General features: G+C 42.7%; 1 protein-coding gene across 1 annotated transcript; it reads left to right on the forward strand.

Moving 5' to 3' along the window:
• The first annotated feature begins 7,959 nt into the window (after window positions 1-7,959).
• Window positions 7,960-14,753, forward strand: LOC138966625 (uncharacterized). Its single transcript, XM_070338914.1, has 3 exons — window positions 7,960-8,091; window positions 9,100-10,078; window positions 10,662-14,753. Exons 1-3 carry the CDS (start codon window positions 8,089-8,091, stop codon window positions 11,489-11,491), a joined length of 1,812 nt encoding a protein of 603 aa, XP_070195015.1. The 5' UTR covers window positions 7,960-8,088; the 3' UTR covers window positions 11,492-14,753.
• The last annotated feature ends 1,504 nt before the right edge of the window (window positions 14,754-16,257 follow it).

A 16,257-nucleotide genomic window follows, 5' to 3' on the forward strand; every position in this document is an offset into this window, starting at 1 on the left:
ACCTAGAGATAATCGGCGGATTACTCTCTGTAAAAGAACAAAGCAGCAGGAAATCGCGCAGACAATACTATCTGTTGTCAAGGTCAGTCTCTATCTCTCTCTCTCTCTCTCTCTCTCTCTCTCTCTCTCTCTCTCTCTCTCTCTCTCTCTCTCTCTCTCTCTCTCTCTCTCTCTCTCTCTCTCTCTCTCTCTCTCTCTCTCTCTCTCTCTCTCTCGAAGAGGTATGGGTCTCAAAATTTACTTCCTCCAATTCCTCGTATAGATCTTTATAAATCCAGCTTAGCTTTTTCAGGATCATCTCTGTGGAATTCTTTGCCAATAGAAATCAAACGATCCGCATCCTTAAAGGTCTTTAAAAGGCGGTTGCACACACATTTGATCACACTATAAACTGCCCCTGCTGTTTAGTTTCCATTGTGTACTCGGATAATGTATGCAATGCTCTTAAGTGTTTGTTTGTTTTTTAAATATTGTATATGTTGTTAATCTGAATGTGTAATCCCTCGTCCCCCTCCCCCTTCTTCTTGAAACTTTAGCTGACTGTATATGGCCCTGTTCGGCAATACATTGCTGTACTTTTTTAAGAAATTTTAAAAAACATTTACGTTTGTTTGTGTCTGGTTTTGTTTTATATGACTTTGTGAGTCCAATATTTTTTTATGTTTATACTCGACCATTATTTTGATGTTTTATTAGTTTAATACTTTGATGAGGTATGTGCGCAGTCTTTGCTTTTGTTTACAATTATTCTCTGTATATGTTCCAAGGACAGGTTGGAAGATTAGGCTAAGCCTAAAACCTTTATCCTTATGTAATAAAGTTCTGAGTTCTCTCTCTCTCTCTCTCTCTCTCTCTCTCTCTCTCTCTCTCTCTCTCTCTCTCTCTCTCTCTCTCTCTCTCTCTCTCTCTCTCTTTGGTCATATTTTACCTCATCTGAATTATGCATCTACACTTTGGGATGGTTGTAGCGATGTAAATTCTCTTCACCGTCGCGCAGCTAAACTTATCATGCCGGGTCCGCAAACATCAACAGATCAAAAGCTTAGCAGTCTTAATTTTTTATCACTTAAAGATCAGTTATTATTTAATAAGGCGCTTTTAATGTTAAAGGTACAAATAAACGAGACCCCCACAGTACATGCGATCATTATTTCAGAAAGCAACAGACAGATATGGCTCAAACAAATTAATTTCCCCGCTACCCCGTATTGATTTATATAAAACCAGTTTAGCGTTTTCGGGCTCAACAATTTGGAATTCGCTACCATGTGAGAAAAGGGGTCAAGCACGACTAAACACTTCAAATCGCAGCTTCGCAAATATCTGTTGTCACGAACAGTTACATTCTGAAGCTGTTTCTAGCAAGAATGCATTGCTATCACTAACCTCTATACATTTTGTTGATGATGATAATGATGTCGACGATGATCATGATGATGATGATGATAATGATGATGAAGTTGTTGTGTGTGTGTGTGTGCGTGTGCGTGTGTATGTGTGTGTGTGTGTGTGTGTGTGTTTGCGTGCGTGTGTATGTGTGTGTGCGCATATGTGTGTGTGTGTGTGTGTATGTATGTGTATGTGTGTGTGTGAGTGTGTGTGCGTGTGTGTGTGTGTGTATGTGTGTATGTATGTGTATGTGTGAGTGTGTGTGTGTGTGTTGTATTGAGTGCGAACGTGATTGCAGGCATGCGGCGCGCGTGTGTGTGCGAGTCGAATTTTCTTTTCCTTTGTATTATATTGACATACATGTACATTTCAATGTTCTATTATGCATTATGTAGTCGTATAGGTAATGTTGTAATTAGTAATACTGTATGATTGCAATTGACAATTGTCCCGCTTTTATTGTCTATATTTTTATGTCTTAGTTTAGCAGGGACAGATTGTAAGACTAGGCGTGAGCCTAAAATCTCCATCCTTGAGTAATAAAGTTTGTTCGTTCGTTCGTTCGTTCGTTCGTTCGTTCTCTCTCTCTCTCTCTCTCTCTCTCTCTCTCTCTCTCTCTCTCTCTCTCTCTCTCTCTCTCTCTCTCTCTCTCTCTCTCTCTCTCTGTAACACTACTGACAAGTCTCTCTCTCGCTCTCTCTCATATACGCACCGTCTTGACTTTACATGCACACAACACACACACAGACACACACACACAAACACACATGCACACACACACAAACACACATGCACACACACACACACACACAAACTTACATACACAAACACACATGCAAACACACACACACACTATAAAATATTAACACTTAGGCTAATAGGTTTTCCGACACTAACAACAAACTTGCCCCCCACTTTTACGTCCACGCAGGTCACAAGACTTTCACGTCTCGTGTCAATTTCATCTCCAGCAACAGACGCTGATTCCCCTCGCAAAAGCCGCTCGCGCATTTTGACAAGTTAGTGGCATCATTGTCAGTTTCCAAACCTCAGGAAATGCACAACGCGCGCGCAGCACGCATGGACAACAGTGTTGGTGGGTGTGTTTGAGTTGAGATGTTTGAAGAGGGATTGTCCGAGGCCAGCGGTCTTGTCCGTACCCCAGCACTGACCACACGGTCAAACACAGTAGCAGCGTCTTGGGAAATGCGTGCACGCGTCGCCAACCCGAAGAGAGAGAGAGAGAGAAACTGTCGGTTGATTTGAGTGCAAGACCTCAGAGACTCAAAAGAGCAGGTTCACACTGAGACGTGTGTGGTAAAGTTGAGGAAGTGAAACTGGTTGACTCGAGTAAAAAAATAACTTGAAACTTGACGACACGCAGTTTGTTGTTGTTGTTGTTATTGTTGTTGTTGCTGTTGTCATTGACACGCAATAAATTAGTAGCCCTTTAGTCCCCACCCTCTCTCTCTCTCTCTCTCTCTCTCTCTCTCTCTCTCTCTCTCTCTCTCTAGCCGCGACTGTCTGTCCGTCGCCGGTGTCACGATTTCATCTTTCGCCTGTGTACATAATTATTTCCCCCTCGACATATACTCAAGACTGAAATGTTGTTTCCTGGTAAAATTAAGAAGTGAAATTATTTATGGACGAAAAGCATGTCAGTTTCTTGCATGTGAAGAAAATTGGTGGTAAAATTTAATAGATTTCACCCCCAAAATCCTTCGAAAAACGTGTACCGAGTGGTTACGTCCCTTGAGTTAGAAGGAAAACATTTTAGGATGAATCAAATTTCTAAGTTAAATCATAGATGTGTATTGGGATATCTATGGTTAAATAAAACAAATTGGTTGGACAAATTTGGCCCCATGAATGTAAGGTACACAAGGTCGCTCATCAGTACAATCGAAGGGTGGTAGTTTTGTTCAGTGTAGAGTTTATACTAGATCAACGAGGCCGAGAATCAAAATATCACCACGGCGAAAGATGTAAACGTCACACCGGGTCGGTCTATGTCGAAGACGCTTTTGTCGTTTGTTTCAAAGGCTAATTATGTGTGTTTGTTGTTGTTTTTCATCACTGTGTGTCTCAGTGCAAGTGTCTGCTTCCGGTGTTTCCGAGTGCCTGTGCGCACGGACACCGACCGTGTGGCGTTGAAACAAAGAGGAAGATGCTCAGTGGCTTTTTCGGTTTGTGGGTTTTCCCACTTCTCTCAGTTTCGCGGCGGATAACTAGGCCAACTTTCAGGGCCGCTGCAGTGAGTGACCAGTATAGGCACAGCAACAATATTGACCACGCGGGCGTAACTGGTACGTGCCCAATATCGAATTCTTAACAATTTTACTGATCAACGCAACTTTTAACTTTTACAGTCCCTCTCCCGTCATCCTCCCGGCCCCACCCCCACACACCCACCCCCACACACCCACCTTTCTCCTAGCATATAACCACGTTAGGTCCCAAATAGATACAAATTCTGGGGACATAAATATAAATATAGCATAGCGTAGCATAGCAGTGACCAGAGCCAACAAAGCTAGGCTATCACTATGATTTTTTTTTTTGCCGGGAAGATACTAAACTGATTGGTTTACACGGTAAAGAATTAAAAGAAACGACCTGTTTTTCGGAAGGGCCTTTCTGTCGATTTACGGATTTTTTTGTTTCTTCGAGTAAGAGTCAACTCCCATTCAATCACCTCTCTAACACCGTGGCACACAAGCGTAACACACACACACACACACACACCGTGCACACACACACTGACACACACACCACCACAACCACCACAAATCGTAAAGAAACTCAAAACCTACAGCAATACTGACATGTAGGCCTCCTTTACATCTAAAACCTTCCATCAATAAAATACAAGGGCAGTCGCGGCCGCGGCGGCAAAAAAAAAACCTACTCGTGAACCCAAACAAAGATGGCCCAGTGCCAACATTCCGGGCGTCTCGGCTCACAGCCACAACATGTAGAGCAAGACGAGCTCTCTATGTTGCCCTAGTCAGTCTCGGCTAGCTCAGTCCCGCGACACTCACAAATCACTAACTGCGTCTCGTCAGTCGCGCTACCGGTGATGGCGGGAAAAAAGGCATAAAGGTGGCACTGTGCCAAAAAACAGAAACCCACTTCTTTCCCTTTTGTCCATCGTTGTCTGCAACTGAGTCTGCACACGGGGTGACCTCGGCACACGACAGGTGCGAACGTCAAAATAAAGACGGCTCCCTCCCCCCTTTCCTTCTTCAGTCACTGACGACTGTGCCACTTAATTGACAACAGCCCCCCCCCCCCCCCCCCTTTCTCTCTCTCTCTCTCTCTCAGCCTTGCTAAAAGATAGGATAACCAGTAGCGATCATTATCGCTTTTCGACGATTATCAAAACAGTCTTCACAACTGTTCAGAAACGTTGTCAGTATGTTCTGTGAAATCGCCATCATGAGAATTTATTACTGACAAAATTGCTGCAGAGATTGTTGTTGTTATTGTTATTGCCACTGTTGTTGTTGTTGGTGGTGGTGGTGGTGGTGGTGGTGGTGGTAGTGGTGGCGGTGGTGGTGATGGTGGTGGTAGTAGTACTAATCAGATCTGACACAACCGGAACAGCAGAATTAATTGTTTTACCCAAGATGACCAAAGCCGGGAGAATGTTGATGTCCCCCAGTCACAGAGACAGGACATACAAATAATCAGACAATAAAATAAGAATATTGTATTTCTACACAAAAAGATTACAATTCTACCTTTCTTTGATAGGAAACTTAGACACGGATTCAATAACATTCGCCTGACTAAAAGTTGAAGTAAACTGTGTCGGTTTCGTATTTCAAGTACTCGCTGTCAGAAAACGGTAACATTGCCTCTGACAACATTGTTGTGAGCTCCACGTACACACCTGTAGCGGTTCTTGCCACTCCAACATCAACCACCTCCCTTCATCCTTTCAGTGTCCCTTAGTCAGGGTCGCCTACTCAAGTCGCAGGTAGCGCTGTCTTTGTGTTCTTTGTTACAGCGGTGCCCAGCCACCCATCCTTTGTGTCCCCTTTCATTCCTCCAGCCTCACCCCCCTTATCACCGTGGCAGGTGAAACAGCAGGTGAAAAACACAGCAACTGGGTTGACATACCTCTCGGTGTTTTCTTTTCCGTGTGTGTGTCTTTTCCGTGTGTGTGTGTGTGTGTGTGTATCTGTGTGTTTCTGTGTGTACACGGTGTTCCTGTGTATGTGTGTGTGTCTGCGCGCGCGTGTGTGTGTGTCTCTCTCTCTGAGACTAGTGTCCGTCTGGGTTTTTTGTTCTGGTTTTTTTTCCATCTGTCACAATTAGATTAAATACAACAATCCATCCTGTCGAGTGAAAAACGATTACCCACGAACACCGGTTTTTCTTTCTCCGGTACGATATATATATCGTACGCGTCGGTCACGCGTCGTCTAACAATGAACAAAGGCTGCTAAAAAAGAAGTAAGTAGGAGAGAAACGTGCCGGTACAGTAAAACAACATTCCATTGAGGCGAGCAAGTATACACCCCGGGTACATTACGATACTTCGGTACACTCATTTCCATACAGCTGGGAGAGTAGTTCTGAGTTCTTGACATAAGCAGGCAACAGGTCCTCTTTTACTTTGCACTTGCTTTCGAGACCCTGTTGCTTTTTCACCCACTCAGTAAAAAGGTGAAGAAAAGCGGACTCGGTATTCTCTATTGAGTGTTTTGAATTCGCTCCTAGCTGTACCCTGTGTTTATGTCGCCAGTGACACACTTGTTACAGAATTCTCCTTCTCTTTGGATAACAGAGGCTCTGTGAGTGATGAGTGAATTGGTCTGTGTCCTTGTGAAATGGGCTTTGACGAACCTCTTAAAAGTTCAAGTTATTCTTTTGGGAATTGCAGGTAAAAGCGCGGCGAACACGTTCAGGATAGAATGAGAGGGGGTGGGGGGGAGTGAGTGTGTGTGTGTGTGTGTGTGTGTGTGTGTGTGTGTGTGTGTGTGTTTATCGGGGAGAGAGAGAGAGAGAGAGAGAGAGAGAGAGAGAGAGAGCTAGACTTGTATGTGTGCTGAAAATCACATGAAGGTAGGCTATAATTGTCCGAACACTAAACAAAGCAGCATCCAAAAGAAAAGCAAACTCAAAACCAATAAAAACACCAATAGCAATAATCGTCACCGTAGAAGCCTACTGTAGTAGGAGTGATCGAAGTGACTGACACAGAAGCGGCGACGAAAGTTGTGATTGTAAAAGACAAGAAGGAGACAGTGAAACAGCAGGTGAAAAACAGCAACTGGGTCGACATATCTCTCGGTGTTTCTTTTTTTCTGTGTGTGTGTGTGTGTAGTTTTTTTTTACTCTCTCTCTCTCTCTCTCTCTCTCTCTCTCTCTCTCTCTCTCTCTCTCTCTCTCTCTCTCTCTCTCTCTCTCTCTCTCTCTCTCTCTCTCTCTCTCTCTCTCTCTCTCTCTCTCTGTATGTCAGTGTGTGCGTGTGTGTGTGTGTGATAGAGAGGAAAAGAGAGAGTCTGTTTGTGTGCATGTGCGTGTGCTTGTGCAAGAGTGGTTGGTTCAGTGTGATTGTCGGTATATCTTTGTATATATTGTACAGGGATTTTAAAGCTGATGACAATAAACCCTCAAAGCGTCAAAGCGTCTCTCTCTCTCTGTATCGTCGTCATCATCTGAAGCGGGTGCATATTCGCGTTTTTAATTTCAATTCAAGTTGTTTCTTTAGCGTTTCTGCTTAAAGTATAATTTGTGTGTGTGTGTATGTGTGTGTGTGTGTGTAGGCCTACTTGTTCGTCTCAACTTAGGACATATTGTTAGAAAAGGACCAACCTCAAATCTCCATCCTTGATCCTTGAAACAACTCTCTCTCTCTCTCTCTGGTGCTCTCTCTCTCTCTCTCTCTCTCTCTCTCTCTCTCTCTCTCTCTCTCTCTCTCTCTCTCTCTCTCTCTCTCTCTCTCTCTCTCTCTCTCTCTCTCTCTCTCTCTCTCTCTCTCTCCGCCGTACGTACCTAGTTTGGTTTAGGTGTTTCAGTGGTTTGATGGCGATCCCGACTCAACTGATCTAATAAACAAACTGATGATTACGCCACTACGGCGGTTTGCCGATAACTTGAATCGCCTAAGGCTAAGTGGGCCTGGTCATCGGACCTTAGCTCGCAAGTTACATGCTTCGACGGTACGGATGGGGTATCACGCTGTTGGTATGTATGTACACGCCCACTCCCCGTTTTACACTTTACAAGTAAGCTCAGCGTGCGAGTACTGAATGAGTAGGCCTGCGAGCTGTCACTTTATTTTCATTGGTTAAGGTTCTGTGAGGCTCCGCCCCTTAACGAGCTTTCGCGCCATTTCGCCTTTTCACTCCCTCCGCAACAATATAGATCGTGTAAAAAAAACCAATATGATCTATTAATTATGCAATCCTAGAAGATACAGGTTCATCTTTTTTGTACATTTCTTCATTGTGTACAATATGTACAGTCAAATAGATCAAAGGCAGTAAACGTTTAAACAAGAGTAAATATGACCTTGAGTAATCGGCGTCCGGTGTAGGAATATCGTCAAGAGAGTGGCTCTCTACCACCACGCATGTTGCCGGGTCTATGTTTCAGTCGCCTCGTTGAAGCTGTGCTGTCAGTGTCTTGGACTAAAACTTCACGATTCGAAAGGATATTGTTTGCAGAATATCATATTGAGGAGCCATGGTATGTCTTTGTGTTTGAGCATTTTACTGGGAATCTGTCACAGAGAAACTATAGCAGTAAATTATACCCGCTTGTTCGCTTCGTCTGTTAGTGCCCGACATGACCGAAATGGAGTGGTGGGCTTTTTAGCAGTCGGACAGACCTTATTGGTGAAAACCTGGCATATGTGACGAATTTTCGTCAAGTCAGGAATTGTATAGTTGCAAATGTTGCCAATCTTCACTTTGGCAACTTCAAATCTGAGTGTCATTGTCAAGTTTTGGGTGTAGAAAGGCTGAATTGTGACTGTCTGTCTGACAGCGTGGGCCCGTGCGGCCTCAACGTGACTTTCACGTGGAGCTACATATCGGACAGGCATGGCGGCGAGCCGGCTGCCACCGCTTTGCGAGTGAAAACTTAGCAGCAGAATACTTAGCTCCGCATGCTTGTAGGGTATTCAACGTTTTCCTTTTCGTATTTCAGATTTGAAATTCTCTTTTGGGGTGTTAAATACCTTTCGTAGTCAATTGTATACGGCTTCCGAAATAGAAACATGCCGGTATGCGGCGAAAAGTAGGCGTGTCCGTAGGACCTGCTTATGCAAACTCTCTCTCTCTCACTCTTCTGAGAGGTAGCTCGAGACGTTCTCCTTTGAGGTAACGGTGTTGTGGTATAAACCGAATTTGGTGTGGGAATTGGCGTTCCCTTTTCTTGTAAAGATTTGTTACTCAGATATTACAAGTCCATATGTATCTTAGGTTAGACTGTTATTTTAGCATGTTGTTGTGCCTCAAACTTGGACTGAGTGCATAAACTTGCTTGCTATAGATGGGGGTACTGTTAGTGATTTGAGTTTTCCTCAAAGGTTTCCACTTCTCAATACCCTATTCAACCAGGAAGTGGGGGAGCCGTTGCATGGAATAAGATTAAGTAAAAAGTTGTATCATTTGCATCTCAATGATTATAGGAATTTAACAGCAGGTTCTTTTTCTCCATGTGTTATATATGCTTTTCTTCTTTTTGTTTCAGGCTTCATACAGGAAACAGCTGAGTCTTCTGAAACCTGGACTGTCCGTCTCCGTAAGCGTCAATGCTAAAAGAGAAGTGAAAGTACACCCAGATAGGGACACCATGTCATCTCTCACCATCACACCGCCGGGTTCTCCGCCTGGAGCCCTGGCAGATGATCATCAAACACATGATCCTCAGACCACTGACCAACAGATCCAGGCCCAAAAGCTGATAGTGGCCAACTTGCTGACGCCAAACGCATCACCAATTCATGAGACAGACGCTTATTCTCTAATGAAGGCATCCTGCGTCTATCATGCTACGCCTGTGGTCAAGTCTCCTCCTCGCCAGCCCCCAGTACAGCCTCGTGCTGTCATCACAGCTTGTGCTTCAGTTCCAGTCAAGTCTCTGACCAGCAAGAAAGTTCAAGGCTTCGTTCACCCTAACATTGTTGATGAGGCAATCTGTGACATTTTCCGCAAGATCGACACCAAGGTCCGCACTGTCTACCCACAGGTCCCGACACACAGACAGGCAGTTGTGGACAGAATTCCCATCGTGGTACCAGCAGATATGGAAGCCTTCGAGAAGAACCAAGGGTTTGTGGCAAAGCCCTGTCCGCAGTGTATGCAACTACCAGGTCCTGTCTTTGACATGGACTGTGACGATTCCTGTCATCGTCCCTCTACACCTCCTAACCTTACTGTGAACGACTACCGCTCGGCCATGGAAGATGTCTGCAAGTACGACATGCCAACCCTAGTCCGTGCGCGTGAGGTTGCTGATTTGGCCATGTGGTCTAAGAGAGAGGAGTACAGCCGCAAGTCATTCTTGCAGTCAATTCTGGATGTCACCCCCGACCTGATGGATAGTGACGGATGCGACGAGTCAGGATACGACACACCTGACGAAGGCTATGCAGTGCAGTCTTCTGCACTGGAAGCTCGTCTCAGACGTCGCATGAAGAAAGCAAAACGTCGAAAGAGGGAAAGCATTGGTGAGTACCAGAACTTTGATTTCCTTTTTTGTTTTGTGGGATTTTTTCCTCCAGAATTGATTATGCTGTTATTGTTGGCAATGTCAGTCATAGTTGATTGATATGATAGGGTACCAGTGGGTGTGCAGACAGAGTAGGCTGTTGCAGAAGAGAGGACCTAGTAAAAGGAGGTAACTGTTTTTGGAGAAGCTACTGCTTGGGAATGTACAATTACCTCCCTTCTTCACTTTCGAGTTTTTCCTGTGACCCAGTTCTTTTCGCAACTTGTCAATGAAATTGAAAGTTGTGATGGTCATAGCAGAAGTAATGATTGTCACTAATGTCAAAACCAACAGGAAAACAGATCTTTATCCTTGTTTGCTGTAAGATATTTAGTAAATGTATTTGAAATACTGTGCACAGATTAGTCAGGTCAAGATATTACAACAGGATAACCCTAAAAGTTCAATGGGTTTGCGACATTGTTTTGCAAAAGTTTCAACTGATGTAAACAGTTCAGGTAAAATGAGCAAATTCTCTGTAAACTCTTTTATTTCAATCTTCCGTGAATAGCACATCAGTAATTGTTGTTCTTTTTCAACAGATGCCCACAACAAACACGCCAGCCAAGCCAACAACAGTGAGCTATTTGCTGTGCTGTTAGAAGACGTCAAGCCCCGGATTATTGTGACCTCCAACAAGAACAGCAGCGACATGCGTGTGCCTGACCTAAAGATCCACACCTACATTCCTACTGACCACAACAGCTACTGCGCGCCAGCGAAGTCGCCCAAGCCTGCGCCTCATGTCGAGCTCGGTATGGATGGCATCGTGGTGGTGAAGGAGCCGAATGGTCGTTTAAACACGACCGTTCCTGGTTCACTGCCTACAGATTCTACCACGCCTCGTAAAATCCTCTCACAAGTGGGTCAGCGTAAACGGACTTCTATGCCGTCGCCAAATTCTTCGTTGAATTTCAAGCGATCGAAGCGCAGTCCACATGGCAAGGAAGAGCCTGATTGTGATCCCGAGTCTCGTGCAATGGTGGCAGAGAAGAAGGAGAAGCACAAACAAAGCGAGAGGGTTCGTCGGAACAAGTCCAGTTTACTCATAAAGAGCCTGCAGAGTTACATCGCAAACACATGCGGAAAGAACTACTTCAAGTGCAAGAACCGGTCCGAGAACCCGTCAAAGCAAGCAACAGTTGAAACGACTGTTGCACGATACATGGAGCTGGACAATGCAAACAATAATGCTCTCCTCAGTATGAACTCTACGTTCACATCTGCTGTGGAGATGTTGAAAGGGTTGCAGAGACGCACACACAGTGGTGATCAATTCAGAACTCTTTCCCAAGCAATGAAGGCAGAGGCTGATGCACTGAAGGTACAAATCAGTGAGCGCTTACAACTCGCTCAGACATATGGAAAGTAAGCAATTGGCCTGAAAAGACCACCAGCGGAATGTGTTCAGGAACTAGGATTTTTCATGGCAGACGTGAGTGTTTTTGTGTGAGCAGCACATAGCTGATTTTTGGAGAAACTTTTTCAAAGCATTTTGGAAATCTGCATGTTCTCCAGTGAAAGGAGATGGACAGGAACTTGCAGAGTGCAATGGGATGTTATCAGCATTGGAATAACTTTGATCAGATTGTGTTCATACAACATTGCTTTGATTTGGATTCTGGTAGCATGAACAAATTATTCTCTCAGGAATAAGTGTGTACAGTTTCATGGAGCCCTATTTGTGACCAAAGATTTTTTAATTTTTATTTCTTTCTGTTTTGTGCCTTGCATGCATGGATAATGAATTTACAATAACAATGTGGACCAAGTGATGTCCACCAAGGGAGTTCAAAATTTGACAAGATTGCTTTGCTTCCTTTTTTCTTGCATGCATTTTGCTTCCTGATTGGTGAAAATTAACATTTGTTTAAATTAGGCCTCGTGTCTCAGAAGCAATCCGGTGAAAATGAAGCAAATAATGGCAGTTTCACAGATATTTCCTGTGTCTGTAAATTTGTGATGTGTGTGCAGCAATTTGAAAATCAACAGGTTTCAATGGTAATTTGCCCACGTTGATTTTTCTGCACAGATTTCAGTTGGGGAACTAATTTCTTAAAAGTCTTCTGACTATGCAGGAGGCTTGATTTTGTGTGTGTGTGAAGTGGTTAAGGTGTAAATTCATGTTTCTTTTGCACTTTGGCGTGGCTCCTGCTATTGTCAGCACAAAAGTGAAAAGTTTTTGTTAAACAGGCAGTCTTGTGTTAAAACCAAATGTATGATTTCATAAAGATATGTTTGCAAATGAAATTATGTTTAAATCTACACTGACATCGATTGCATGTGTTTACATCAGTTTTCCTTTGTGTGCTTTGTGTTTCAACAGGTTCTGGGATATTCTCTGCAACAGCTGATAGAGGATGTTCTTTGAGGAGCTGTCTTGTTCTGGTTCAATAGTGCAACTAACGCTGACAGATTCAGACACTATGATGATAATGTTCTGCCTCCGAAAGCGGCGTATGGCTGCCTAAATGGCGGGGTAAAAACGGTCATACACGTAAAATTCCACTCGTGCAAAAACACAAGTGTACGTGGGAGCCTACGCCCATGAACGAAGAAGAAGAAGATAATGTTCAGGGCTGAAATGAGAAGTAGCGCAGTGTCGAAGTTTACAGTTCTGCTTTGCTGTCAAACATTGATTTCTTAAGGCCCACTTTTGGCAAAATATTTGTTTTAGAGGTGTTCATGCGAGTCTTCGTGGCTTGCTTAAGCTTATACACTCAGTGTGTTCATGAGCGTCAGTTTTGCATAGAAACTAGTCAATCATATAGGCACAAGAATTTCAGTACCCCCAGCGGGTTAGGGGGAGTCCCATATTGGTTGGGACGAGAAAGAATTTACCCGATGCTACCCAGCATGTCGTAAGAGGCGACTAACGGTTCTGTTTCTCCTTTTACCCTTGTTAAGTGTTTCTTGTATAGAATATAGTCAATGTTTGTAAAGATTTTAGTCAAGCAGTATGTAAGAATTGTTAAGTCCTTTGTACTGGAAACTTGCATTCTCCCAGTAAGGTCATATATTGTACTACGTTGCAAGCCCCTGGAGCAATTTTTTGATTAGTGCTTTTGTGAACAAGAAACAATTAACAAGTGGCTCTATCCCATCTTTCCCCTATCCCATCTCCCCCCTTTCCCCGTCGCGATATAACCGGCCTTGAATGGTTGAAAACGACGTTAAACACCAAAGAAAGAAAGACAAGAATTTCAGTCCAGAGTTACATCCTGGACGAATGTTAAGGCTGATGTATGGTAGCGAGGATACGATCAAAGTTTATTTACCATAGGTTCATTTTATTTCTCCAGAGATGGAGCAGTTGTTTAGGGCCTGTACTACATCATTGCATGCTTTTTTTAATGTTAAGAACTGCGCATTTTCTTTACTGTGCACACGAACCGGAACATAACAGCTCCTGGAGAACTTAATCGGATTTTGCATTTTTTGTTTTACAATTACAGTTTCCTTTTTTGGCATTATCTACACGTTTTGCAATTACTTCGCATTTTAATTTTTTACAAACAGCTGTTTTTCTATTTGCACCAGAGAGCTATAGTAAATTTTAGTTTACAAATTACAAGGCTGGGTTATTTTTTAGTTTGATTTGAATGTATTGGTTATAGATATAATCAAGCTCTTTTGTCGGTGAACTGTGGTTGAAGGACAGTTTTGTTTGTTTAGTTAAGTTCTGTACATGTGTTGCCTTGATACAATGCTCGAATGGTTGAGAATAGTGTGCAAGGAGTATGTACACATATTTTTATGTACAGTATGTGAGGCATCACAGATTTCACTGGATGTTTGTAATTATGAAAGGAGTCATTAATTTTTTTCTCCTGGATTTTGTGTTTTTCAGTTATCTCCTGTTTTTTGTTACATGAGTGCGCATGACAATTGACATGCTCCCCCCCCCCCCCCGCGGGTTAGGGGGAAGAATTTACCCGATGCTCCCCAGCATGTCGTAAGAGGCGACTAACGGATTCTGTTTCTCCTTTTACCCTTGTTAAATGTTTCTGGTATAGAATATAGTCAATGTTTGTAAAGATTTTAGTCAAGCAGTATGTAAGAAATGTTAAGTCCTTTGTACTGGAAACTTGCATTCTCCCAGTAAGGTCATATATTGTACTAGTTGCAAGCCCCTGGAGCAATTTTTTGATTAGTGCTTTTGTGAACAAGAAACAATTGACAAGTGGCTCTATCCCATCTCCCCTTCCCCGTCGCGATATAACCTTCGTGGTTGAAAACGACGTTAAACACCAAATACAGAAAAGAAAGAAATTGACATGCTTGAATTTGGCAGTGGCAATGTACATTCATAGACCACTAGTAGCATGAACCTGTGGTGTCAAGCGTTCAGTTATCCGCACTTTTGTTGTCTGTATTTAGCGTCACTTTCAGGTGATGTTTGTTTTTGAAACCTGTTGGTTGATTTTTCCCTTTGCGTTTGTCCTTTCCAATAATGTTTATTTGGCAGTGGCCCTGAATTGTCTTTTAAGGTAAGTATGTAATTATCTATATCTATCACGTGACTGCTGACTTTTTGTGCGCCCGTTTTGAGGCAATATATGTTTTTATTCTCTTTTGTGTGAATTGCCTTGAAAACTTTAAAAAATAAATGGTGAAAAAATTAAAAAAAATAACTGTAAAGGTTTGAAGATGATCTTATGATTCTGTGTGTGTGTGTGTGTGTGTGTGACCTTCAACTACCAAGTAAAGGCATCTCGGTATGCTTTGTCTCTGTTAACATCTGCTTTGAAGCACAATGCAATCAGTGAATCCCACACTATTACCCACAACAAAATCAAGCGTGACAAGACGTACTTTGCGAGTCAGGACCACAGTATTATTATAAGTGCTAAACTGATGCAAGTAAACAAATTAAACTTTTAGGCACAGATTTGAACAAAGTCACAGAAATCTGACATATCTACACAATTACAGATGTTCTATTTCAAATGCACATCCCAGTGCATCGGGAACAATGGCTACAGTAGGACTCCTACGGTGGTACATGTACCTGTCCTGAAAGGTAACCTAACCACCAGGGGAATCTGCTACAGTGTTCAGTTGGTAAACTGGTCAGCTTTATTCAAGCTACAAAACTTGAAGTCTGACCTGAGGCAAAAAAATCCTGGACCGCGGAAGAAGAAGGTAAACTGGTAAGATAAATAGTAAAACAAGTCGCGTAAGGCGAAAATACAATATTTAGTCAAGTAGCTGTCGAACTCACAGAATGAAACTGAACGCAATGCAACGCAGCAAGACCCACTCGTAGTCCACCGCTCACGGCATAGGCAGTGAAATAGACAAGAAGAACGGGGTAGTAGTTGCGCTAAGAAGGATAGCACGCTTTTCTGTACCTCTCTTCGTTTTAACTTTCTGAGCGTGTTTTTAATCCAAACATATCATATCTATATGTTTTTGGAATCAGGAACCGACAAGGAATAAGATGAAAGTGTTTTTAAAATGATTTGGAAAATTTAATTTTGATAATAATTTTTATATATTTAATTTTCAGAGCTTGTTTTTAATCCGAATATAACATATTTATATGTTTTTGGAATCGGCAAATGATGGAGAATAAGATAAACGTAAATTTGGATCGTTTTATAAATTTTTATTTTTTTTTACAATTTTCAGATTTTTAATGACCAAAGTCATTAATTAATTTTTTAACCACCATGCTGAAATGCAATACCGAACCCCGGGCTTCGTCGAAGATTACTTGACCAAAATTTCAACCAATTTGGTTGAAAAATGAGGGCGTGACAGTGCCGCCTCAACTTTCACGAAAAGCCGGATATGACGTCATCAAAGACATTTATCCAAAAAAAGAAAAAAACGTTCGGGGATTTCATATCCAGGAACTCTCATGTCAAATTTCATAAAGATCGGTTCAGTAGTTTAGTCTGAATCGCTCCACACACACACACACACACACACACACACACACACACACACACATACACCACGACCCTCGTTTCGATTCCCCCTCGATGTTAAAATATTTAGTCAAAACTTGACTAAATATAATGACATGAATGACTAAACATGGCCTTTATCTGAGGGTGTCCTCTCGCTGACACTTGGCGGCTTCTCATCAAACCATACACTATATTTTTGCAATTCCAAATTGACTGACTC

This window comes from Littorina saxatilis, linkage group LG5 (assembly GCF_037325665.1).
Source record: "Littorina saxatilis isolate snail1 linkage group LG5, US_GU_Lsax_2.0, whole genome shotgun sequence".
In the NCBI taxonomy this organism is placed as follows: Eukaryota; Metazoa; Mollusca; class Gastropoda; order Littorinimorpha; family Littorinidae; genus Littorina; species Littorina saxatilis.

Bases quoted from the DNA above. Each gene is read 5' to 3' on its own strand.
- LOC138966625 (XM_070338914.1), top strand. The intron at 10,079-10,661 runs GTGAGTACCAGA...CTTTTTCAACAG, and splicing joins TCGAAAGAGGGAAAGCATTG to ATGCCCACAACAAACACGCC.